Genomic DNA, 26,954 nt, shown 5'->3' with positions numbered 1-26,954 from the left:
CCATGTGCTAGCCCTTTAAAGTGACACATAGCCCCACCAAACCAAACCTCTGGCAAATGCCATTCTGTTTTCGATATATATAATTTTCAGAATATTGTATCTGTGGAATTGATATTTTGAGATTGGCTTTGTTTTCTCAGCATAATGCCCTCAAGAGACTTTCAGTTGTTGCACACATGTACAGCTCATGCCTTTGAGTTGCTGAGTAGTATTTCCTGGTATGGATGCACCGCAGTTTGTTAAGCTGTTCACCTATTGTTAGATATTTGAATTTTTGACCGGTTTCTTCTGCTTTAAAAAGAAATCTGCTATAACATTCATGTACTGGTTTTGTGTGGACATAGTTTTCAGTTCTCTGAGATAAAGGCTTTGGAATGTAATTTCTGGATCCTATAATCCACTTCTCCTCCTGAAAAAAGTAGGAAATAATTCTTTTTTTTTTTATGCAGGCCATAAAAGTTTTGAGGTCCACATTGCACTGTGTTTTTTGGAGGTAAGTTTTACCAGTTATATCAATAAAGGGCTGGAATAGGAAGTCAGATCTTGTTCCATCCCATAGTTGAGGGTCCCTGGCAAGCCCTCTTTCTTTTTCTCCCTGAGAAGCTCCTGGTTGAGGTAGGTGCAGAATGAGACCACAAGCCTGCCACATCCTTGGGTACTGGACTTTGGACTTTGGAACACAGCCCACAACCACAGTTCCTTCTTGATATCTGTGAGTTTGGCTGGGATTCCAGAGGGCAGATCACCATGAATGGGGTGAGGGGCCCATTGGAGAAATCAGAGGCCCCAGGTGTGGGAGGAGGCCTCATTTCTGCTAGGCCTGTTCAATCTGTGAAAACATGACATAAGTAACTCCTCACTTTGTAGCCATGTTCCCTGCCTGATTTCTCTTTCACTGTCTAGAAGCAGGAACTGTAAGAATCTAGTAGCAAAGTATTGTCTCACAGCAATTACACCCCTTCATAGGCACTTCCTCTTACATCATGGGGGGTGTGGCTTCTCTCCTCTCCACAGAACACAGAAGTTCAGGTTCTCCCCAAGACACATTTGGACAGAGCAGGCTCCTCTGGCCTCCACGATGCCCATCCCTGCCTCCTGGTTCCACCTTCCTCCTCTTTGCCTGCAGCTGACTCTACTGCTTGGACTCACAGGTGAGCATTCCTTGGGGTAGAATCCCCTCTCCCTGACCACTGGACCCTCCCATGCCCCTGTACTTTTAACGTCTGCATGTAGGTATGAGTGTTGCACCCAGGGCAGCCACAGAACACTAAGGACTGGGCATTACTGAGAGAATTAAATCAGGTACATGAGCGTTTCCTCTGTGGATCCATTGCCCACAGCTTTTTACCAGAGGCACTGAAACAGATGATGCTTCAAACACCAAAAATGACGGCTTTGTGTGTATTAACTTGTCTATTCCTCACAACATCCCAGTGTGATAGTTATGACCATTATCTCTGATTTGCCGTTGCAGAAACTGAGGCGTAGGCAGTAACTTGCCCAATGTCATCTATCTAAGGCAGTGGAGCACTGGATTGCAATCCAGGCCATACAGCTCCAGAGTTGATTCTTTTAACCATGTTGTACTGCTCAGCTTCTCACAGGAGGCTAATGGCAGAAAAATCAGAAAATACTGAGAAGCATCCTCACCCGTCATGCCACTCAGAGAACAGCAGAGTTCAAATCCTGCTGTGTGTTCTCCCAAACTTTTGTCAGTGATGTGTTGGATGGCTTCTATGTGCTAATTGTTTTTTCACTGAGCATTTAACATGTCTTATAATTTTATTAGATCCTCAAAACAACCTGTACACTAGCATGCTAGGCTACACTTTAATACATGTCTGTGGATGCATGTATTTATGTGCGTGTGTGTATGTATGTGTATGAGTGGGGGTGAGGAAGTGTTCCCAGAAACACGGGATTTCAAAAACACTTCATTATTGTTCCCCTTAATCATTTTTCAGTCTACATGAGATGAAACAAACAGATTATTAGCTTTTGCTGTCTTTCAGCAATATCCTTCCTTTTCTACTTCTCTATAAATCTATGCCTTACCCTCACCCAAACTCTTAAAGCAAGAAAGCATCTCTCTTGTTAAATGAGTAGAACTTTGTGCATTGCTATCTTAGAGTCCCCTCTTCCATGCTGACAGGAATGAGGAGAAAATGAGGGGTTAAAAGACACAGAGACTCTTGTGTATATGACCTATATACCCATATCCATATGTATATCTATATCTGTCCCTATATCCATACCCGTATCTACAAGTATCTATATCTATATCATCAAATGCTAGTTGCAGCCTTCAGGCCTCAAGAAACCTAATGAGTAATAACTGTTCATTTTCTTGAACATTCACATGCCAGACATTGTTGGAAATGCCCACGGCTGTTAGCTCATGTGATCATTATATCCAAGCTACATATTCTTGTCACCCCTACCTTACAGATGAGAAAATTGAACAAGGAGAAGTTCAAGGTCACTCACTGGTAAATGGTAAAGGTATGATTTTAACTCAAGCAATCTTATACTAGAGTTCATGATTTTAACATCACTCTTCTTGATACTGTGGTCCTGCTTCTAGTACATGAGATTTCTGCAGCTTCTACAAATGGGTGTGTAGAAAGGTGGAGAGTGGGGAAGAGGGTTTGTGGTTTTCTTCTTTACGCTATCCTTCTGCTTGCATACATGCAAGTTCCTTTTTGTTTTCCACCAAGTCATCACCATGGGGAACTCAGTTTCTGACATAATTTTCATAGAGATTACCCACTAAAAATAGAACTCAGTGTTTCAGGGAGATGTCACACAGGACAATTCACACATCATACATATATTTTTTGAATATGTACTATATGCCAGGAACAGTTATAGGAATATGGGATGCATTGGTGAACAAAAGTCAAAGTAGTTGCCCTCGTGGTTATTTATCTCAGTGGAAGAACTGACAATAAACAATACACTTATATTTAGGTAAATAGTATAATATATTATAATGTGATAAGTGTTAAAAAAAGAAGAGAGAGGGGCTTCTTAGGTGGTGCAGTGGTTGAGAATTCGCCTGCCAATGCAGGGAACAGGGGTTCGATTTCTGCTCCAGGAAGATCCCACATGCCGCGGAGCAACTAAGCCCGTGCACCACAACTACCGAGCCTGTGCTTTAGAGCCTGTGAGCCACAACTATTGAGCCCATGTGCTGCAACTATTGAAGCCCACACGCCTACAGCCAGTGTTCTGCAACAAGAGAAGTCATGGCAATGAGGAGCCTGCGCAGCAGAACGAAGAGTAGCCCCCACTCACCGCAACTAAAAAGAAAGCCCGTACATAGCAAAAAAGACCCAACACAGCCAATAAAATAAATAAATAAATAAATTTAAAAAAAAAGAAGAGAGAAAAGCTGGATAAGAGAATTGGGAGAATCTGTAGAATGGGATACATTTTAAACCTGGTAGTCTTGAGTGGGTATCCCTGAGAAAGGGAAATGTAAGCAAAGATTGAAAGACGATTCTAGAGTGAGCCATGTGGTTATCTGGGGGAGGACGCTTCCTGTCATTAAACAGCATGTGTAAAGGTCCTAAGAGTAGAATCATCCTCCTGTGTGGAAGGATTTGGGCTTTTGCTCTGAGTGAAATCATTGCTTTTGCGACGTTTTAAAGAGAGAAGTGACATGAGTTTTAATTTATTTTGGAATTTGTTTGAATACTAGAATATGCTAAAGAGGACACAGACAGAGACAACGAGAGCATTTGAGGTCATTGCATTCATGAAAAAAGTAAAAGTGGCTTGCACCTGAAAAGTAGTTAGTAGAGATAAGAGAAAGAGTTCAGCTTCTGGATGCATGCTGAAGAGGAGGCAACAGGATTTTCTGATGTGTAGGATTTGGGGTGGGAGAGAAAGCCTCCAAAGTTTTGAGACCTGAGCATCTGGAAGAAGAAATGTGGCTCAGCCAAGATACAGAGGTTGTGGGGAAATTCAGTTCCATTTTAGGTGTGTTAACGTTGAGATGTTTATTTCTATCTGAAGAACGTGATGAGTGGATAGTTGGATATACAAGTCCAGAGTTCAGAGGAAAGGTCTGGACCAGAGAAGTAATATGAGAACTATAGATACACAGATTGTAAAGTTTTTGCTATCGCCTGGCTCCTCTCAATGTCCTGATCCCTCTTCTCTCCTCCCTCCTCCTCTCCCTCCATTTTGCCCTCCAAAGTTCTTTCCTATTTCTTCCCATTTTCATCTTAGCAGTTCAACTCCCCCAACCTCAATCTCCTCCAGACTTAAAAACCCAAAGCATCTGACGTTGTTGACATATCACAGGCACCTGCCCTGTAATAGCATGGGCCCTCCCTAGGTGGCATGTTTGGTTAGAAATAGTGGTTAGTGGGTGAGTTTACTAGTTCACACTCTGCAAAGGTGAACCACACATTTTCTCCCTAAGGAGAAAGAACACAGGATTTGTTTGTGGTGCCAGAGCAGCCTGTTCCTCTCATTTACATCCCTGTAATTTAATACAACATTTCAAATAAGAAGGAATATACTCATATTTCCCTGTATCTGGGAGAAACTGAGTAGTCAGGGAGGCAGTGAACTCAACCTGGGAAACTTGCACCTGTAGTTAAATAATTGGCCCAGTGGTGACTTATGACCCTTCAACTCATAACTCACTGTCCACACATAGTCAACCACCCATAGTTGTTTTCAGAACATGATTTTTGAGTTTCTTTCCTTGCTTTTATTGTTTGTCTCCATGGTTCTATCTCCCCATTCACCTATAGGTTTCTCCAGTGTATAAACGTTTAGATCCACACATTTTAGTTTCCTTGAGCCTTTTAGTGCAATTCAAAGGCTCTACATGGGGCAGTCACCTTGTTTAGATCCACATTTTTTTTATTGTGGTAAAGTATACATAAGACAAAATTTACCATTTTAACTATTTTGAAGGCTACACAGTGGCACTAAGTACCTTGTTGTGAAGGCATCACCAGTATACATTTCCAGAACTTTTTCAACATCTGTAGCAGCAACTCTGTATCCATTAAACTATAACTCCCCTTTCTCCTTGCCTGCAGCCACTGGTAACCTGTATCCTTTTTTTCTCTGTGAATTTGCCAATTCTATGTACTTCATAGAATATGTACATAGAATTATGTACTTCATAAGAGTGGAATTACCTATATTCCTTTTGTATCTGGCTTATTTCAATGAGTATATTTTTAACATTCATCCATGCTGTAGAAGGTGTCAGAATATCATTGCTTTTTAGGGCTGAAATACACTTTATGGTATCTATCTATCTATTTATATATCTATCATCTATCTATTATCTGTCTATCTATCTATATCACATTTTGTTTATCCATTCACCTATTGATGAAATTTTGGATTGTTTATACTACACATTTTTATTGAAATATACATGCTTTACAATATTGCATAAGTTAAAGTTGTATAATATAGTGATCCACAATTTTTAAAGATTATACTCCATTTATAGTTATTGTAAAATAATGGCTATATTCGTGGTGTTGTATTATATATCCTTGTAGCTTAATTTTTGCATTATATTTTGTATCTCTTAACCTCTACCACTATATGGCCCCTCCCACCTTCCCTTTCTCCACTGGTAACCACTAGTTTGTTCTCTACATCTTTGAGTTGGTTTTGTTTGTTATATTAAGTAGTTTGTTGTATTCTTTAGATTCCACATGCAAGTGATATCATACACTATTTGTGTCTGTCTGACTTATTTATCTTAATGCAATATCTTCCAAGTTCATCTGTGTTGCTGCAAATGGCAAAGTTTCATTTTCTTTTATGGCTGAGATGTATTCCATTTTATACACACACATACACACACACACAAACACACACCCCTCACATTTTCTTTATCCATTCATCTGTTGATGAAATTTTCAGTTGTTTCTACTGCCTTTTGGTATTGTGAATAATGGTGCTATGAACATTGATGAACAATTGTATGCTTGAATTCCTGCTTTTAGTTATTTGGGGTATACAACTAAGAATGGAATTATTGGATCACATGGTAAATTCTATTTTATGGTTAATTAAAAAAAACAGAGTTAAAAACAAACAAACAACAAAAAACCACTAGTGTTTCCACAGAGACTCCACCATTTTTGACTCCTATTAACAATGCACAAGGGTTTCAATTTCTCAACATCTTTGCAAACACTTATTTTCAAGTTTTCAATTTTTTATTTTGTTTTGTTTTGTTTTTGCTGACAGCTATCCTATAGGATATGTAGGGGTATCTCATTGTGATTTTAGTTTGCATTTTTCCAATTATTAGTGATGTTGAGCATCATTTCACATGCTTATTGACCATCTGTATATCTTCTTTGGAGAAATGTCTATTCTTTTGTTCATTTTTAAATTAAGTTGCTTATTATTTTGTTGCTGAAGAGTAGGACGAAATATTCTGGATAGAAATCCCTTATGAGATATAGGCTTTGCAAATGTTTTTTCCTCATTCAGTAAATTACCTTTTCACTCTCTTGATAGTATCCTCTGAGGCAGGAAAGTTTTACTCTTGATGAGGTCCAATTTCTATATTTTTATTCTGTTGTTTTTGGTGTCATACCGAAGAAATTATGGTGAGATTCAATGTCATGAAGTGTTTCACCTGTGGCTTTTTCTCAGAATTTTGCAGTTGTAGCTCTTACATTTCATTTTTTGATTATGTTCAGTTCATTTTAGTATATGGTGTCAGGTAATGATCCAGCTTTATTCTTTTGCATGTGAATATCAAGTTTCTCCACATTCGTGTATTGAAAAGACTGTTCTTTGCCCATTGAATGGTCTTGGCCCCTTATTAAATATCAGTTGACTATATATGTGAGGGTTTATTTCTAGGCTCTCTATTCATTTCCATTGGTCTATATATCTTTCCTAATGTCAATACCACACTATTTCGATTATTGTAGTTTCGTATTAAGGTTTTAAGTCTGGAAGTGTGAGTCCCCAAGCTATATGCTTCTTTTTCAAGATTGTTTGCTGATTTGAGGTTCCTTGAGATTTCATATGAATTTAGAATGGAATATTCTATTTCTGCAAAAAGATGTCTTTGGGATTTGAATAGGGATTGTATTGATTGCTGTAGTTTCTTCAGGTCAATTGACATTTTAACAATATTAAGTCTCAGAATGGATAATAGGATTGTTTTTCACTTATTTATGCCTTGTTTAATTTCTTTCAGCAATGTTTTGTACTTTTTTGATGCACAAGGCTTTCATTTCCATGGAGAAACTTACTCCTAAGTATTTCATAGTTTTTGTAGCTATTAAAAATGAAATTGCTAGCTTCACTTCCTTTTTAGATTGTTTCTCACTACTGTATAGAAAAGCAACTGATTTTTGTGTGTTGAGCTTATATTTCAAAAATTTGCTGTATTTATTTATTAGCTCTAACACTTCTTAATGTTGGAATTTTTGGAATTGCTTCATAAAAATCATGTCATGTACAAAAAAGATAGTTTTACATTTTCCTTTCCGATCTGAATTATTTTCTGTATTTTTCCTGGCTGACTGCTTTTGTTGGAACTTCCGGTATTATGTTGACTACAAGTGGCAAAAATGGACATCCTTGTCCTGTTCCTGATCTTAGGGAAAAGCTTTCAGAATTTCACCATCAAGTAGGCTGTTCAGTGTGGGTTTTTCATATGTGACTTCTTTTTGGGGACAATTTTCCATCTATTCCTAGTTTATTGGCTGGTTTTATTATGGAAAATGTTGACTTTTGTTAAATGTTTGGTGTGCGTCAGTTGAGATGATCTGTTTTTTACTCTTTATTCTATTAAAATGTTAAAATGCATTGTTTGATTTTCATATGTTGAACCATTTTTACAATCAATCCTAGTTGTTCATGGTGCATAGTTCTTTAGGTATTCTATTGAATTAGACTTGATAACACTTTGTTGATGATTGCTGCATCAAAATTTATAAAAGATATTGGCCTGTGTTTTCTTGTTATGCCTTGGTCTCACTTTTATATCAGAATAATGCTGAGAATGAGTTTTAATAGGACTCTGAAAAAGTTAAGAAGTCTTCCTTCCTCTTCAATTTTTTGGAAAAGTTTGAGGAGGAATAACGTTAGTCCTCTTTAAAGGTTTAGAAGAATTCACCAGGGAAGACACTCGCTACTTGACCTTTCTTTGTTATGAGGTTTTTGATTATTGATTGAATCTCATTGCTAATTTTATGTCTACTATGATTTTCTGTTTCTTCAAAATTCAGCCTTGGTGTGGTGTATTTCAGGAATTTTTCCATTTTACCTAGGTTATCCACTTTTTTGGTGTTTAAAGGTTTGTAGTGCTCTTTTATAATTCCTTGTATTTTGATAAAATTATCAGTATGTTCTTATTTCTGACTTTAATTTTTTGGGTTTTCTCTCGCTCTCTTTTTTTTCTTTGTCAATCTAGCTAAAGTTTTGTGAATTGTGTTAATCTTTTTGAAGAACCACTCTTGGTTTTCTTGATTTTCTCTTTTGTTTTTCCATTCAGATTTTACTTTTCTCTTCACTAATCTGGATATTTTTCTTTTTTCTTTTTTTTTTTTTTCCGCTAGTTTTCAGTTTGGGGTTTACTTTGCTCTTCTTTCTCTAGTTTCTTATGGTATAAAGTTACTGATTTGTGATCTTTTTCTTAAATGTCTGCATGACTAGCCACAAATTTCCCTTTAGGGCTTCTTTTGTGTATCTCAAACATATTGGTATTATATGTTTATGTTTTCATTTGTCTCCAGGCATTCTGTAATTCCCCTAATGATTTCTTCTTTGACGTGTTGATTTTTAAAGAGAATGTTGTTTGGTTTCTATGTACCTGTGAATATTTTATTTCTCTTTTGTCATTGATCTAGTTTAATTTTATGTAATGTTTGACCAATGGGCTGCTTGAATAGCCCTTCTTCAGATTCCAATAAGTTGTTTTCTTATTCATCCTGTGTTGCAATGAAACATACAAGGTTTTTTTCATATTGCAACTGACTTATGTAACTATCAGGGCAGATGTGTTGTGGTAGACAGAATCTAGCCCACGACATTGGAGGAGCAATCAAGATTGTGGTGTAGTAGGATGTGTAGCTCATCTCCTCCCACAAGTATATCAAGAATACATCTATGTGTGGAATGATTCTCATAGAATATCTACTTAATATCTACTTAATGAAGACCTCAGAATTCTGAAAAAGCAAGGAAATCTCCATGCAACCAGGTAGGACAAAAGAAAAAAGAAAAAAAAAAAAGGAAAGTGAGAAAGGAGTCTGATGGGACCTGTGTCTCTGGGAGGCAGCTGTGAAAGAGGAAAAGTTCCATTGCTCTGGGAAGTCCCCTCACTGGTGGGGAGATCAGTCAGGATAGATGGGGAGCTTTGTAGCCTCAGAGGAGAACACAGCAACCAGGTTGCAGTAGCTAAAACAGAGAGAGACCTGCACAGATTGTCAGTGCAACTGCTTGGATTACCCAGCCTGAAATGTTTGTCTGCTTGTACAGGTGGGGGCTGGGTTTGAAGCTCAGTATTCAGAGATCAAATCCTGGGAAAGGACTGGGGTTGGGCTGTGGGGAAACAGCCTGAAAATCTGGAGTCTCGTGCAGGCTCACTTGTGCATATAAGTGGAGGAAGCCTGGGCTGCCTTAGAGGTCATGCACCATTGTTTGCTGGGTGTGTGAGTGGAGGGGGTGGGACCCTCCATTGTAGCCTTTTTCCCTGCATGCACTCTCAGGCTGCAGGACACCACCTACATGAGTTTCAGGAGCTATCACCAGTCACAGAGCCTCCACCCACTTTCTTCAGAATTGGCTGGGAATCCCTAGCCCCACCCCTCCCCACTTTAGGAGCAGTCACAAGGAGCGGTGGGAGCTACCTACCTCCAGCCTTTGGGCTTTAGGAGCGGTGGTCATGACCATTGCTACTGCCCTCAAAGACTCCAGAAGTGGTCGCATGCCACCTCCACTCCCATTGCAGGCTCCGGGGGTACACATGAGCTACCGTGGCCACCAAGAACCCCAGGACTAGGCACCAGACACCACATCTGCACACCCCCATCAAGGGAATAAGGTTGGCAAGTGCTGAGGAAAGAGTTGACAGGCATGCATTCTAAAAGCAGCCCTTGCACCAAATATTAAAACCACACAAGCTACACAGGGACACCCTCATGTATAAATAGCACTGCAGGGCCACAGTAGATAATTGGTTCTCCTCAACTCACAGAATAAGAGAAATATAAGTACAATGAGGAAACAGAGGAACCACTCCCAGGTAAAAGATAAAGGACTGCCCCTGAAAAAGCAAACAATGATACAGACCTCTTTAATCTAATAGACTCCAATTTCAAAGCAGATAATGAAAATACTGAAGGAATTAAGAAAGAGTATCAGCAGAAATGCAGAATACTATAAAAAGGAACTAGAAACTATGAAAAGGAACCAAGAAAAATTAGAAATCCCTTCTGCAGAGAGAAAAACTGAACTAAAGGCAATGAATAACAGAATGGATAATGCAGATGAATGAATAAGTGATCTGGAAGACAGAAAAATGGAAATCACCCAATCAAGACAGCAGACAGAAACTCAAATGAAAACAAAAAATGAAGCCAATATAAGCAACCCATGGGATAATATAAAGCAGGCATTCATCTATGCACAACAGGGATTCCAGAAGGCGAAGAAAGAGAAAAGGGGATCGAAAATGTTTTTGAAGGAATTAGGGCTGAAGACTTCCCAAAAGTAAAGAAGGAAACAGAGACTCAGGTACAGGAAACACAGAGGGCCCCAAATAAGGTAAACCCAAAGAGACCTACATCAAGACATATTCTAAAATAAATTGCAAATTTAAAGATAAAGAGAGGATTCTAAAGGCAGCAAGAGGAATAAAAAAGGTGTTAATTACAAGGGAACCCCCATAACACTATCAGCTGATCTCTCTACAGAAATGTTGCAGGCCAGAAGGCAGTGACAAGAGACATTCAAAGTCCTGAAAGGGAAAAATCTGCAATCCAGGATATTCTACTCAGCAAGATTATCATTTGGCATAGCAGGAGAGAGAAAGAATTTCTTAGACAAGGGAAAACTAAAAGAATACAGCAATACCAAACCTATCCTAAAGCAAATAGTGAAAGGTTTTCTCTAAATAGAAAAGAAATAAGAATATATAGGAACGAGCAAATCACACCTGGAAAGCAAATCAGCTAAATAATGTAGCACACAGATTAAAAAAAATCAAAAAATTTCCATGAAAGTGATGATAACCATAATGAACAGCAAAATGATGAACATGAAGATGTAAAAGAGGACATCAAAATCATCAAGTGTGGAGGAGGAGGGTTAGAGAATGTACATTTTTTAATTTTCTGGACTATGTTTCTATATGACCACCCGTCTAAGGCAAGTAGACATAGGAGGGATTCACATGCTTGAACAACAGGGTAGCCACAAATCAAAAACACACAATAGATTCACAGAAAGCAAAAAGAAGAGAACATAAGTATACTAGGAAAGGAAAGCATCAATTCACAAAAGGAAAGACAAAAAGGAAAAGAAAAGGGCAAAGAAGAAATACAAAATCAATGGGAAAACAAGGCTTAAAATGGCAATAAATATATATCTATCAATAATTACCTTAGATATCAATAGAATGAATGCTCTAATAAAATGACACAGAGTGGCAAAGTGGATAAAAAAACAGAAGCCTACAATACATTGCCTACAAGGGACCCACTTTAGGGCAAAGGACACATATGGACAGAAAGTTAGGGGTGGAAAAAGATGCTTCATGCAAACAGAAATGACAAGAAAGCAGGGGTTGCAGTCCTCATATCAGAGAAAATGGATTTTAAAACAAAGGACATAAAGACTCACTCTATATAATAATAAAAGAATCAATTCAAGAAGAGGGTTGTACACTAGCCAACATATATGCACCTAATATAGGTGGACCCAGATACATAAAACCAATACTAACAGCCATTAGGGGAGAAATTGGTGGAAATCCAATAATTGTAGGAGACTTTACCACCCCACTCACATCAGTGGAGAGATCTAGACAGACAATCAATAAGGCAACAGAAAATCTAAATGATACAAAAGAACAGTTAAACCCAATTGACATTTTCAGGATATTACATCCAAAAGAAAAAAAAAAAAGCAGAATACACATTCTTTTGAAGTGCACATGGAACGTTCTCTACAACTGACCACATATTGGAGCCCAAAGGAAGCACCAACAAATTTCAGAGTATAGAAATTATCTCAAGCATCTTTTCTGATGACAAAGGCAAGAATTAAGAAATCAAACACAGAAAAAGAAATGAGAAAAAGAATTACATGGAGACCAAACAACATGCTACTAAAAAACCAATGGGTCAAAGATGAAATCAAAGAGGAAATTAAAAAAAAATGCATTGAGACAAATGACAATGAAAACAGTAGCATACAAGATCTATGGGAGGTAGCAAAAGAAGTCCTTAGAGGTAGGTTCACAGTAATACATGCCATCATTAAAAAAATAAGAAAAATCTCAGGTAAACACCCTAACTTACAACTTAGAAGGTGTAGAAAAAGACATTTAAAGTCAGCAGAAGGAAGGAAATATTAAAGATCAGAGAGGACATAAAATAGAGATTAAAAAATATAACAAAAAAATCAATAAAACAAAGAGCTGGTTCTTTGACAGAGTAAACAAGATTGACAAACCTCTGTCCAGGCTCACCAAGAAGAAAAGAGAGAACCCAAATAAACAAAATAAGAAATGAAAAACAAATATAACAACAAATGCCACAAATATAAAAATAAAACTTAACAACAATTGCCACAGAAAGACAAAAATCCATAAGGCAATACTATGAACAATTATATGCCAACACATTCCATAACCTAGAAGAAATGGGCAAGTTTCTAGAAACATGCAGCCCACCAAATCTGAACCAAGAAGAAATAGATAATAAATATTTGAATAGACCAATCACTAGAGGTGAAATAGAATTTGTAATTTAAAACTCCCTACAGACAAAAGTCTAGGACCAGATGGCTTCACAGGCAAATTCTACCAAGCATACAAAGAGGAATGTATACTGATCCTTCTCAAACTCTTCCAAAAAATTGAAGAGGAGGGAACACTCCCAAAGACATTCTATGAGATTACCATCACCTTGATACTAAAACCAGACAAGGACACCACCAAAAAAGAAAATTACCAGCCAATATCTTTGATGAATATAGATGCAAAAATTTTCCACAAAATATTAGCATATTGAATTCAATAACACGTAAAAAAATCATGCACCACAACCAAGAGGGATTCATCCCAAGTTCAACAGGAGGATTCAACATACACAAATCAATCTATGTGATACACCACATGTGAATCTTTGACGAAGGAGGCAAGAATATGCAATGGGAAAAAGATGGTCTCTTCAGCAAGTGGTGTTGGGAAAGTTGGACCATCACACGTAAATTAACGAAGTTAGAGCACACCCTTTCACCATACAGAAAAATAGACTCAAAATAGCTTAACAACTTAGAGACATTGCACCATAAAACTCCTAGAAGAGATCATAAGCAAAATATTCTCAGACATTAACTGTAGCAATGTTTTCTTAGGGCAGTCTCCCAAGGCAATAGAAACAAAAACAAAAATAAACAAATGGGACCTAACCAAGCTTATAAGCTTTTGCAGAGCAAAAGAAACCAAAAAAATACAAAAAGACGATATACAGAATGGGAGAAAATATTTGCAAATTATGTGAGCAATAAGGGCTTAATTTCCAAAATATGCAAACAGCTCATACAACTTAATAACAAAAACAACAAAACCAACAACCCAATAGAAAAATGGGCAAAAGTCCTAAGCAGACATGTCTACCAAGAAGAAATACAATCGCCAACAGGTATATGAAAAGATGCTCGCTAATTATTAGAAAAATGCAAATCAAAACTAAAATGAGATACCACCTCACTCACCTCACCTCACCTCACTCTGGTCACAATGGCCTTCCTTAAAAGCTCTAACAGACAACAAATGCTGGAAAGGATGTGTAGAACAGGGAACTCTCCTACACTGTTGATGGGAATATAAGTTGGTAAAGCCACTATGGAAAACAGCATGGAGTTTCCTCAGAAACCTTGCCGTATGATACAGCAATCTGATTCCTGGGCATATATCCAGCAAAACTCTTATCCAAAAAGATCCATTCCCCCCTATTCATAGCAGCATTTTTGCAGTAGCTAAGACATGGAAATAAAAGTCCATCGACAGATGAATGCATAAAAAATAGGTGAGAATAATGGAAATAAAATCAAGAATCAACAAATGGGACCTAATGAGACTTAAAAGCTTCTGCACAGCAAAAGAAACTGTAAAGAAGGCAAGAAGACAACCCTCAGAATTGGAGAAAATACTTGCCAACGAAGCAACGGATAAAGGATTAATCTCCAAATATGCAAACAGCTCATGCAGCTTAATACCAAAAATGCAAATAACCCAATCCACAAATGGGCAGAAGACCTAAATAGACATTTCTCCAAAGAAGACATACAGAAGGGCAACAAACACATGAAAAGATGCTCTACCTCACTCATCATCAGAGAAATGCAAGTCAAAGCCACAATGAGGTATCACCTCACACCGATCAGAATGGCCATCATCAAAACATCTAGAAACAATAAATGTTGGAGAGGGTGTGGAGAAAAGGGAACTCTCTTGCACTGTTGGTGGGAATGTAAGTTAGTATAGCCACTATGGAAAACAGTTTGGAAGTTCCTTAAAAAACTACAAATAGAACTACCATAGGATCCAGTCATCCCATTCCTGGGCATATACCCAGAGAAAACCATAATTCAAAAAGAAACATGTACCATAATGTTCATTGCAGCACTATTTACAATAGCCAGGACATGGACACAACCTAAATGCCCATCAACAGATGAATGGATAAAGAAGATGTGGCACATATATACAATGGAATATGACTCAGCCATAAAAGGAATGAAATGGAGCTATATGTAATGAGGTGGATAGACCTAGAGTCTGTGACACACAGTGAAGTAATCCAGAAAGACTAAAACAAATACTGTATTCTAACACATATTTCTGGAACCAAAAAATAAAAAAGTAAAAAATAAATAAAAAGGTACTGATGAACCTAGTGACAGGGCAAGAATAAGGATGCAGATGCAGAGAATGGACTGAAGTACACAGGGTTAGGGAGTCGGGGGGCGAAGGGGAAGCAGGGACGAAGTGAGAGAGTAGCATAGACATATATACACTACCAACTCTAAAATAGATAGCTAGTGGGAAGTTGCTGTATAACAAAGGGAGATCAACTCAATGATGGGTGATGCCTTAAAGGGCCAGGACAGGGAGGGTGGGAGGGAGTGGCAAGAGGGAGGGGATATGGGGATATATGTATAAATACAGCTGACTGACTTTGGTGTACCTCAAAAGCTGGTACAAGAGTGTAAAGAAATTATATTCCAATAAAGAGCTTAAAAAAATCAATTAATGTAAATCATCACATCAAGTTAAAAAAGCAACATTACATCATTATATGAGATGCTGAAAACCCATATGACAAAATCTAATATCCATTAGTCGTGATTAAAAACTCTCAGTAAACTGAGAATAATGGGAAACATCCTCAAATGGATAATAAATATATACAAAAAACCTATAGCAAACATCATCTTAATGATGAGAAACTAGAGTTTCTCCTATTAAGATCAGGAAAAAGGCAAAAATTTCACTCTCAACACTTTTTCAACATTTTACTGAAAGTCCTAGATAATTCAATAAGACAAGAAAAATTTTATAAAGGTTTACTGATTGAGAAGGAAGAAATAAAATTGTGTTTGTTTGCAGATGACATAACCATCTACACAGAAAAGCTGTAAGAATTCACAAAAAAACCCTCCTGGAATTAAGAAGGAATTATAGCGAGATTGCAGAAAACAAGGTTAATACACAAAAGTCAAGCACTTTCTTGTATGCCAGCAGTAAACAATTGAAATTTGAAATCAAAAACACAATACAACTTACATTAGCATCCCCCAAATGAAGTACTTACGTATAAATCTAATACATGTATGAGACCTATATGAGGAAAACTGTAAAACTCTGATGAATGAAATCCACGAAAATGTAAATAAATAGAGAGATATTCCATGTTTAGGAATAAGAAGACTCAATATTGTCAAGGTGTCAGTCCTTACCTACTGAATCTATATATTCAGTGTACTTTCAATCAAAATCCTAGCATGTTATTTTGCAGATGTCAAAAACTTGATTCTAAAGTGATGTGAAAGACACAGAGTAGCCAACATGATATTGAAGAAAAACAAAGTTGGAAAACTGATACTACCTGACTTCAAGAACTATTAGAAAGCAACAGTAATCAAGACAGTGTGGTATTAGCAAAGTAAAAGAAAAATAGATGAAAAACAGAAAAATGGAACAGAATAGAGAGCACAGACATAGACCTACATAGAAAAGTCAACTGATCTTTGAAAAAGGAGCTAAGGCAATACAATGGAGGAAAGACAGTGCTTTCAAAAATTGGTACTGGAACAATTGCACATTCACATGCAGAAAAAAAACAAGAGTCTAGACATAGACCTTACACATTTCACAAAAATTAACTCTAAATGGATTATATACCTAAATGTAAAATGCAAAAATATAAAACTCCCAGAAGACAACACAGGAAAAAATCTAGGTGACCTTGGGTTTGGTGATGAATTTTTAGGTAAAATACCAAAGCACAAGGTTATCGAGGGGGTGACAGAAATAATTGACAAGCTCTACTTTTTAGATTAAAAATGTCTGCTCTGCAAAAGATAATATCAAGAAAACGAGAGGATAAGCCACAGACTAGGAGAAAATATTTGCAAAAGACACATCTTATAAAGACTGCTATCCAAAATATACAAAGAGGGCTTCCCTGGTGGCTCAGTGATTAAGAATCTGCCTGACAATGCAGGGGACATGGATTTGATCCCTGGGCTGGGAAGACCCCACATGCCACAGAGCAACGATTCCCACTTGCCGTAACTACTGAGCCTGCACTCTAGAGCCCGTGAACCACAACTACTGATCCCACCAGATCTAGGGCCCATGTGCCACAACTACTAGGCCCACATGCTGCGACTACTGAAGCTGCATGCCAAGAGCCCATGTTCTGCAAGAAGAGAAGCCATGTCAATGAGAAGTCCATGCACTGCAATAAGTAGCCTCCGCTCACCGCAACTAGAGAAAGCCCGTGGTCAGCAACGAAGACCCAACATAGTTAAAAATAAAGTTAAAAAAAAAAAGACAAAAACAAAATTTCCAAAGAACTCTTAAAACTCAGTGAGGAAAAAATACCTGATTAATAAATGGGCCAAGGCCTGAATAGACACCCCATCAAAGAAAATATACGGATGGCAAATATGCACATGAAAAAATTCTCCACATCATTTATCATCAGCAAATTAAAACAAACATGAGATACCACTATTCACCTATTAGAATGGCCATAATCCAGAACACTGACAACACCACATGCTGCCAAGTATATGGAGTAACAGGAAATTACATTCACTGCTGGCGGGAGGCAAAAAGGCACAGCCACTTTGGAATAGAGTTTGTCAGTTTCTTACAAAACTAAATATACAGTAACCATGCAATCCAGCAATCACACTTCTTGATATTTAACTAAATGAGCTGAAAACTTATGTCCACAGGAAAACCTGCACCACCATGTTCATAGCAGCTTTATTCATAATTGCCATATCTTGGAAGCAACCAAGATGTCATAGATGAATGGATAAATAAGTTGCGGTAAATCTACCCAATGGAATATTACTCAGTGCTAGAAAGAAATGACCTATTAAGCCATGAAAAACATGGAGGAACCTTAGATGCATATTATTAAGTGAAAGAAGCCAATTGGAAAAGGTAACATACTGTATGGTTCCAACTAGACACTCTGCAAAAGGCAAAACTGTGGAGATCTTAAAAAAGATGAGTGGTTGTCAAGGGGATGGATGAACAGGTGGAGCAGTGAGGATTTTTATGGCAGTGAAAATACACTGTGTGATAATACAATGATGGATACATGTCATTATACATTTCTCTAAACCCATAGAGTATACAACACCAAGAGTGAATCCTAATGTGGACTACGGACTTTGGGTGATTATGGTGGTGTGTAAATGTGGGCTCATCAATTGTAACAAATGCACTACCCTGTCGGGGGAGGTTGACAATGAAAGAAACTATGAATGTATGGTGGAAGGGCTGTATGGGAAATCTCTGCACTGTGCTCTCAGTTTTGCTGTGAACCCAAAACTGCTTTAAAAAATACTGGAAAAAAAAGAAAAGAATAGGTGGTATATATATACAATGGAATAATACTCAGCCATAAAAAAAAAACAAAATAATGCCATTTGCAGCAACATGATACAACTAGAGATTATCATACTTAGTGAAGTAAGTCAGAAAGAAAGATCAATACCATATGAAGTCACTTATATGTGGAATCGAAAAGAGGACACAGGGAATTGCTTGGTGGTCCAGTGATTACGACTCCATGCTTCCAGTGCAGGGGCCCAGGTGTGACCCTGATCAGAGAACTGGGATCCTACAAGAGGCACCATGTGGCCAAAAAAAAAAAAAAAGATGACACAAGTGAACCTGTCTATGAAACAGAAACAGAGTCGTGGGCATAGAGAACAGACTTGCGGTTGCCGAGGGGGAGAAAGTAGGAGAAATGTAATGTATTATACACGGAAAAGATAAACAACAACGTCCTACTGTAAAGTGCAGAGAACTATATTCAGTATCCTGTGGTAAATCATAATGGAAAAGAACTTAAAAGAATGTTTAAAAAAAAGAATGTATGTTATGTGTATAACTGAGTCAATTTTTGTAGAGCAGAAATTAATACAACATTGTAAATCAATAATACTTCAAAATAAACAGTTATAAATCAAGGAAACAAATTAAAAAAACAGAAAATACCCCCCTAAAAAGATCCATGTCTAATACTTGTGAATATTTTACTATACATGACAAGAGAGATTTTTTAACAGTGATTAAGACTCTTGCTATGGGGAGAATATCCTAGATAATCAGTGTGGGCCTCATATAAGCTTATAATAAGGAGGCAGGAAAGCCAAAGTTAGAGGACAACTGACAATGGAAGCAAGACAGGAAGATGGAAACCATGAGAACATGAGGATAGACAGTCTCAAGAATTTGGAGGAGCAATGATCAGAGCCTCCAGAAGAACTGAAGCCCAACTGACTCCTTCATTTTCGTCCAGGGACACCATTTTTGGTCCTTTGACATCCAGATTTATAAGATAATAAAACTGTCATTTTAAGCCAAGAAATGTTTGATAATTTATTACAGCAGCCTTAGGTAACTAATATAACATGACTATGTCATTGGAAAAATCCCAGGGACTTGAAACAATGTTTTACTTTCTTCTTAAACTCAATGCTCATTGTGTGTTGGGAGCTCTGCACGTCGCTGTCACTCATGTATCCATGTTGCTGGAGCCCACCCCATCATGAGTATCTGGATCTCTGGGGAAGAGGGACGTTGGTCCATAAAGGTTCTTGCAGTTACATGAATAACCTACAAATTCATCCATCAGTTCTCCTCACAACTCAGTGTCTAAAAAATGCATGTGGTCCCACCTAATGCACAGGCCAGAAGTGCAACAGTTTGTGAGGCCACAAAGTGAAGAGTCAGAAGTATTTGGTGAAATATGAGACTTCCAGAGAGGGCCAAGTACTCAAACCCATTCTTTGCCACATCATTAAGCTCTCTGAGCCTCAGTTCCTCTCTTATATTAGAGGTTGTATCAGTGTCTAATGCTACAGGCTCATTGTTCAGGTTACATGCAATGGACAAGCAATGGGCTGAGTTCAAGGCTGGCTCAAGGGCACTCAGTCAGTGAAGGTCATTGTTGATAAACACTTGAGAAAACCTACAGGATCACATAAGGATGAATGAATAACTGCATTGTCTTTCCCTCCAGGAGTGGCAGGTGAGGACGAGCTGCAAGTGATTCAGCCTGAGAGGTCAGTGTCAGTTGCAGCAGGAGAGACGGCCACGCTGCGCTGCACCATTACCTCCCTGCTCCCCGTGGGGCCCGTCGCGTGGTTCAGGGGAACTGGGCCAGGACGGGAGTTAATCTACAGTCAACAAGGAGGCCTCTTCCCCCGAGCAGCAACTGTTTCAGATACTACAAGGAGAAACAACACGGACTTTTCCATCCGCATCAGTAACATCACCCCAGCAGACACTGGTGTTTACTACTGTGTGAAGTTCAAGAAAGGAGACCCTAACAACACGGAGGTTAAGTCCGGACCAGGCACTCATCTCACTGTGAGTGGTGAGTATGTCCTGGGTGTCCTTTGTCCCCTGGTCTCTCACAACAAGGGAACAACAATGCCCTCCACTCTTTGAGAAAAAAAAACAAAACAAAACAAAAAAAAACTTCAGGGGCAGCATTGGGTGCTTATATTATGATCTGGACATGATCTGATGTCACTCCCTTCTACAGATCAGGGAAGTTGAGGCCTGTGGGGGTCATGCTATTTGCTGAAGGGCCCATGGCTGTTAAAAGGGGGGAAAAGTCTAGAAAGCAGTTTGCCCGGCTCCTTATCCCTTGTCTTTTCAATCCCATCCAGCCCTTTGACTCCAGGGATGGGGGAGCTGAAAGTCTGAGTGCCTTGCCCTGTCACAGGCCAGACCTCATCTCCTGCTTCCAGAGAGTGCTCCCCTCAGTGTGGCTGAGTCTTCTCTCTATTCAGCATGTATTGAGCACCTACTGTGTCCCAGGCCCTGCTCTGCATGCTGTGGAAGCAGCAGTGAACAAAGCAGACCAGGGCTCTCCTCTCCTGAAGCTTATGTCCTCATCCCTTCCCAAGAGGAGAAATCCATCCAGGCAGGGAGGGAAGAATGAGTTTCTTTATTTCCTCTTCAGAACCATCACCCTGAGAAGAATTTCCCAGAGGCATAGGTTTCAGCATTTACTCTGCTGGCTCTGCTTGAAGGAGATGCCTGGAGGTTTGGTGTCTCCTGGGCATCTGTTGAGAAAACCCTCCTGTGATTCAGGGACTGACTCACAGTCACTGAAGGCTCCAAGCAGAGCTGTGTCATCTCAGAGTGTCCCTCCCAGGGAAGAGGTTCCCCATGTGGGTGACTTAGGGGCAGCCCCACTGAGGTAGCAAAGGTTCATTTAGAGTTTTCTCATAAAGACCGTGGATCCTCTTTCTAACTCCTGAAACCTGGGCTGTCAGCACCGGAAGGACCTGTAGACACTATCCTCCCAAACCCTCCATGTACAAATGGGGGCCTGAGGCCAAGAGGTGACAGGGGCCCAGGGCACAGTCCCATGGTCAGTGAGTGAGGAGATTCGTCCAGAACCAAGTCTGATTCCAGGCAAAGCGCCTTCTTGCACCAGCATTGGAACTGGTTTCATGGAAGAGCCTGGCACATAGAAGTTCCAAAATAAAAATCCTTGAAATAACCATTGAGCAGACAATTTTCATTGCTTTCCCAAAGGTTCAGACTGCTCCTTGCATTCAGACCCTGAGTCCTGAGGTGACTGGAAACCTCTCCCTACTTTCAGCCATGTGATCCCAAATCCCTCACTCTGCATCAGCAGCTAGAGCTGCCCAGTGATTCAACAGCTACTTCACATTCAGCCTATGGAGACAAAATCGTTCATTTTACAGTCTCCTGTTAACCAATACTCAGTTTTTCCTAATCTTCAAACAGCGCTGCAGTGGAGAACCTTTCCACATGTCACTCTCCTCTCAGAGGAAATATCCACTGCAAGTGGCATTGCTAGATCAGAGAGTATGTGTATTTTATTTGTGTGATCATATTGCCTACTTTCCCTCCTAGTCATGGTGGCAAATGAAGTTCCCCAAACTCCAGGCATCAGCAGTGAAGGTGGACTTATCTTGATTTTGCAGCTATTACTAAACTTCCCAGATGGTGGGTCCCTTGCCCCGCCAATCACGGGTCGTAGGTGGCTCCACCGCCACTCAGACCTGCTGCCTCCCTGGAGGCTGCTCACCCTCTTCCCCAGGCCGCCTGCCCTGATGATTCCCTGGAGGAGAAAGGAGGGAGGGGAGGGGCCAGGGAGCAGCAGCCTGTAGATGCTGAATCTTCCTCATGGCGTTCACTCCTTATAACCAGGGCTCTGAGGGAGGGGATCATCTGTTGTCTTTTTCAGATGAGGACACTGAGGCTCAGAGAGGAGACCTGATTTGTGAGCCAGTAGGGGAGCCAAGATTGAACCCCAAGTACAATGACTCACAGCCCTGCTCTCTGCACACCCTACGGTGCTTGTCAAAGTGTGGGGAAAACTCCAGCCCTGTCCTCTTAAAATTTTATATTGTTCTTTTCTTTAGCAAAAAGCATTTCAAAAAGTCCCATGAAGGAGGCAAGTCTCGCTTTGCAACAGATCAGATACTGCAGTGTCTCCTGATGTGCTGAATGTTGCGAAGAGACAGGACTCAGCACACGTAAAAGCATCAGGAGTGTTTCTCCCCCTTGTTGTGATGTGGACCCTTCACTGTGGGGGCAGCTCTGGGAAGGGTAGTGTGGACAGAGCGGAGAGGGGCCACTGCAATCCCCGCAGCAGGTGCTCCCCCATTCCTGGCTCTGCAGACTGAGGATGAGGAGGGGGAGGTGTTCCCTAGAGGGTGCTGGAGGCCCCATGTGAGCAAGAGTTCTTATTCTAGACTCACATATCAGGAGCCCTGTGGCTACAGCATCCCCAGGCCTGGGCACTTGGATGCTACTCCTCCCTGTAGTTGCTTGAAGTCGAAATCTCAGAGGCAAAAGGAGAGGGTGGAGGTCAGTGTAGAGGCTTGTGAAGGTGGGGTGCTTGCTCTGCTGATGGACATGAAAGCTTGGAGATGACAAGAAATACTTCTGGGACACAATGAGGGGAGGGTGAGGACTCAGCCCCTTCAATTCTCTGAGCCTCAGTTTTCTCATCTGTAAAGTGGCGATAATCATGGTCTCCTTTGAGGAGAATTGGAAGGATTTGAGGTGCTCTGCCTAGGTGCACAGAGTATAGAACCTTAAATCGCGGTGTTATTTCAAGGCTGTGACCCAGTGCCCTGTGTTGGGCCCCATTTCCTCACCTGTAGAAAGTGGATAATCACACCAATCTTTGCAGGGTGTCCTGAGGGTACAATGACCTGGTGACAGGACAGCCCCTCAGTGGGGGATGGTGCTGGCCTCCCAGGCTCTGTGGCCCTGAGCAAGTCTCAGTTCCCTCTGTCCTCAGTTTCCCCATCTGTGAAATGGTGGTAATCCCACTACCTTTCAGGGGTCTGTGCTGACTGGAGAGGATCTAGAAAGCCCTGCATATGGTGGGTTAGGGTGTTACTCAGTGGTTGAGAGCACAGCGCACAGTGGTTGAGAGCCTGGGCCGAGCCCCCCTGCCAGAGCCCCCATGCCAGCTCTGCACTGTCCTGGCTCTGGGACCTCTGACGAGTCCCTCCCCACATTGGGGTTCGGTGTCCGCGTGCAGCAATGACAGCAGCGCCCTCAGAGAGCCGCTGCAGGGACTGAGTGAGGGATGCATGTCATGAGCTTAGAGCAGAGCCTGGCACGTGGTACATGTTCCACCCACGTGAGCTCTTCTCAGAGGACCTTGGACGGGTCACTTTCCCTCCCGGACTAAGTCTAACTGGGGTTGGGGTGGGGATGCGTGCCTACCAACCTTGCCTGCTCTTTGAAACCATCTGGGGAACCTCCAAAAGCTCCCCAGACCCTGGCTCTACCCTAGAAATTCGGATTCAATTGGTCAGATGAAGTTTTAACTCCTGCAGAGGGTGCTGGTGCCCAGCCAGGGCAGAGGAGCCCTGAGCTACGTGTTCTCTGAGGTCACAGAGGGAAAGCTGTGGTTTTCCCTGGCCAAGGTGGGTCCCCTATAGAGCCTGGGTTGGAAGAACAGCTCTCCCAGGTGTGGGTGCTTCAGAATAGCCTGTGAAGGTGACAGCTCTTAGGAGGCCCAAGAAAGTCAGGCCTAGTCGATTGGCGGGGACACAACCCACCTCCAACAGAGCTCACCTGGGCTGAGCAGGGCTTCCTGCCCACTCAGAACACCCTGAGCAGACCCAGGATTCATTGCTGGGGAAACCTTCCCATCTTTGAACTCACCTGAGTCTAAAGAGGTGCTGGTATCTCTGCAAACACTTCCTGCCCAGCCCAGAGCCCTCCTGCCTCAACAGCCACAGTGACACTGACAACATTTGTCCTTCCTCCTTTCAAAATGCTTCCAGCTCCTGGAAGAGCTGATCTGCAGAGAAATGCCTGTGATGTCCTGTGTGTTTTGAAAGCCAATTCCCCAAACTTGTTTCCTGAGGGGATTATTTTTAAAAATGGAAACAGATTCATAATTTGGTGTTTGTACTGTTTTTACATGTAGATGTTTGCATGGCAGCTGCACGGAGCAGGATTTGAGACTCTTTTTGGTGTTTCTATTGTGCTTTTGTTTTGCTTTCTTACTGTCTAAAAAATAAATAGGTAATTTCAGAAGTAGAATGGCCAGATCTTATGATAACAATCATGGCTGTCATTGATTAAGCACCTGCTATATGCAGGCTCTGGGCTTTACATACACCCTCATTCATCTTACCAAGTGGTGCTTGTATGCATTGTGTCCAGAAAGAGACAGTGAGGCTCAAGGATAACAAAGAGTGATGCTAAAATCAATCAGTCCTGTGTGCAGTGAGACGGGCTCTGACCTTTACTCACTGGGTGTCCTTGGCCAGCTGCGTCCTCCCTGAGCCACATCCCATAAATGGGGCCACTCTCAAGCCTGCCTCTCAGGGCTGGTGGGGGGATTAAAGAGCTGAGGGTGATGGAGAAATGAGGCGATCTTTAGGCTGGGAAGAAACTCTGGACAAGTAGTAACTGATCACAGCACCTTGTCCCTTTAGGGGTGTCCAGGATGCTGCTGTTTCTATGCCTTGAAATATTAAGGTAACTCTTTACTGTGTCCTCCAATGTTTGAGGAGTTTTAGGAAGCAGGTTAAATATTTACAAATGCAAATGTTTGTAATATTTGCTGCCTGCCTCCTTTTACAGGAGTTGTTGGATAACAATGAACAATTTGGAGATAGGACAGGACCCTTCTACAGGGAGAAACTGCCCTCACATTTGATTTGCTGATTTGTGTGCTTCTGGGTGCTTTGTAGGCCTGGGTCTGTGTCTCTACGGATTAACAGCAATTAAGAAATCAACCACCACTGGTCTCTCACCACTCAGTGATCTTTCTTTTCAACCCAAAACTGAACCAAGAGAAGAACACAAACTCAGAAAAACATCCATTCACCCCCTTTCTTTGAACTTGAGGGATTGATATCTTATTCCTACTGGAATATTCATGGAAAGAATGAAACTGATGAAGTAAATTCATAAATACCTGAAGGGAGACCTCTGGATATGCATTCTGGGTTAAAGAGAGATCTGTGTTTCTTTGGGTTTGTGAATCATCTTGTGTTTTACTCACAGTAAGAATGCTTCCACTGCCTGATTTAACCCTCGTTGCAGCCCTGGGCAGCATAATGCCTGCTTTTCCCTTTCATGGATGAGGAGCTGGGAGGTGCCACAGCCACACCTCCCGTTGTATGGCCAGCCTGGTTCAGCTTCCATGGTGATCCCACTATGACCCTGCTTCCCGTGCATGTACTTTTGTAAGTGGTTTTCTTAAGTCAGTTAAGATTCCTAGGGGAGCCCAGCCAGGAATAGTTAATAGGAGAGTTCATCCAATCAGTACCACTGTTCCTGTGCCCGGATTGGCTGGAAAATCACCTGGCAGAGGAACAAAGGTGGATTTTGACCTCAGGCCTGGAATTTCATGTGGACCCTACCCCTGACTCAGACTCACCTCTGGGAACCTCTGTGTTTCCCCCTATGATGAGAATGAAGACATTGCAATCCCAGAAATATTTGAAGAATTTACAAATAATATATCTGCAAGCTCTTAACATTGTCACAAGCTTTTCCTTAGTGACGGTCAGCACAATCATGTTCCTTGTTTATAAACGTTCCTTTTGTAGCCAAGCCTTCTCCTCCCGTGGTATCAGGCCCTGCCGTGAGGGCCTCACCTGAGCAGACAGTGAGCTTCACCTGCACATCCCACGGCTTCTCCCCCAGAAACATCTCCCTGAAATGGTTCAAAAATGGCAATGAGCTCTCCGCCTCCCAGACCAACGTGGACCCAGAGGGAGACAGCGTTTCCTACAGCATCTCCAGCACAACCAGGGTGCTGCTGGCCCCGGGGGATGTCCACTCCCAGGTCATCTGCGAGGTGGCCCACGTCACCCTGCAGGGGGGCCCTCCTCTCCGTGGGACTGCCAAGCTGTCTGAGACCATTCGAGGTAGGTGCCCCTCACACCAGCCCAAGCCCACACCTGCCCCCAAGGCCCCAGCCTGCTCTTCCCCCCTGCTTTTTGCTCCAGGCTTTGAATTGCCTGGAATCTGCTTCCTGACAGTGCGGCCCAATGGCCAGCCTCCTAGATGAGCTGGTTACTCACTACGGATTGAATGCCAGCTTCCAGGTGGACATGTGCCAAGCACTGTGCTAAGCATTATTTCCTTTACTTTACCAAGAGCATCTCCAATTACTGAGCACCTACTACCAGCCAGGCCCTTATGTGCGTGCTGATTTCATTTATTTTGATACAGATGTTATGTTCCCACTGCATGCCAGGGGCTGATCTTGCTGATTGCAAACATTTTAACCCTAAATAGGAGCTAAGAGGTTTTGAGCACCTACTGTGTGCTTTGCAGTGCGCTTAGTGATTTCACTCATATGCAGTAGACCCTCCGTGTCTGAGCACCTGCTGCCTGCCTGGCTCTGTCCTGGGTGACTCCCTTGCTGTGCTGGGAGCTGTTATCCAGCCCCTCCCCTGTGAGCTGTCTGTTCCAT

The 26,954-nt window shown here is 41.1% G+C and overlaps 1 protein-coding gene across 1 annotated transcript in view; it reads left to right on the top strand.

The window, feature by feature from the left end:
- The first annotated feature begins 1,078 nt into the window (after positions 1 to 1,078).
- LOC130833955 (signal-regulatory protein beta-1-like) overlaps positions 1,079 to 26,954 on the top strand; it is a 31,450-nt gene continuing 5,574 nt past the window's right edge. The window contains exons 1-3 of the mRNA XM_057704073.1: positions 1,079 to 1,151; positions 20,025 to 20,381; positions 26,083 to 26,403. Of these exons, the coding sequence (XP_057560056.1) occupies positions 1,079 to 1,151; positions 20,025 to 20,381; positions 26,083 to 26,403 (751 nt within the window). The remainder of the gene's footprint in view (positions 1,152 to 20,024; positions 20,382 to 26,082; positions 26,404 to 26,954) is intronic.

The sequence above is a fragment of the Hippopotamus amphibius genome, chromosome 12, assembly GCF_030028045.1.
Source record: "Hippopotamus amphibius kiboko isolate mHipAmp2 chromosome 12, mHipAmp2.hap2, whole genome shotgun sequence".
Classification (NCBI taxonomy): Eukaryota; Metazoa; Chordata; class Mammalia; order Artiodactyla; family Hippopotamidae; genus Hippopotamus; species Hippopotamus amphibius.
The sequence above is the reverse complement of the archived record's forward strand: the minus strand, read 5'-3'. Positions and strand labels throughout refer to the sequence as shown.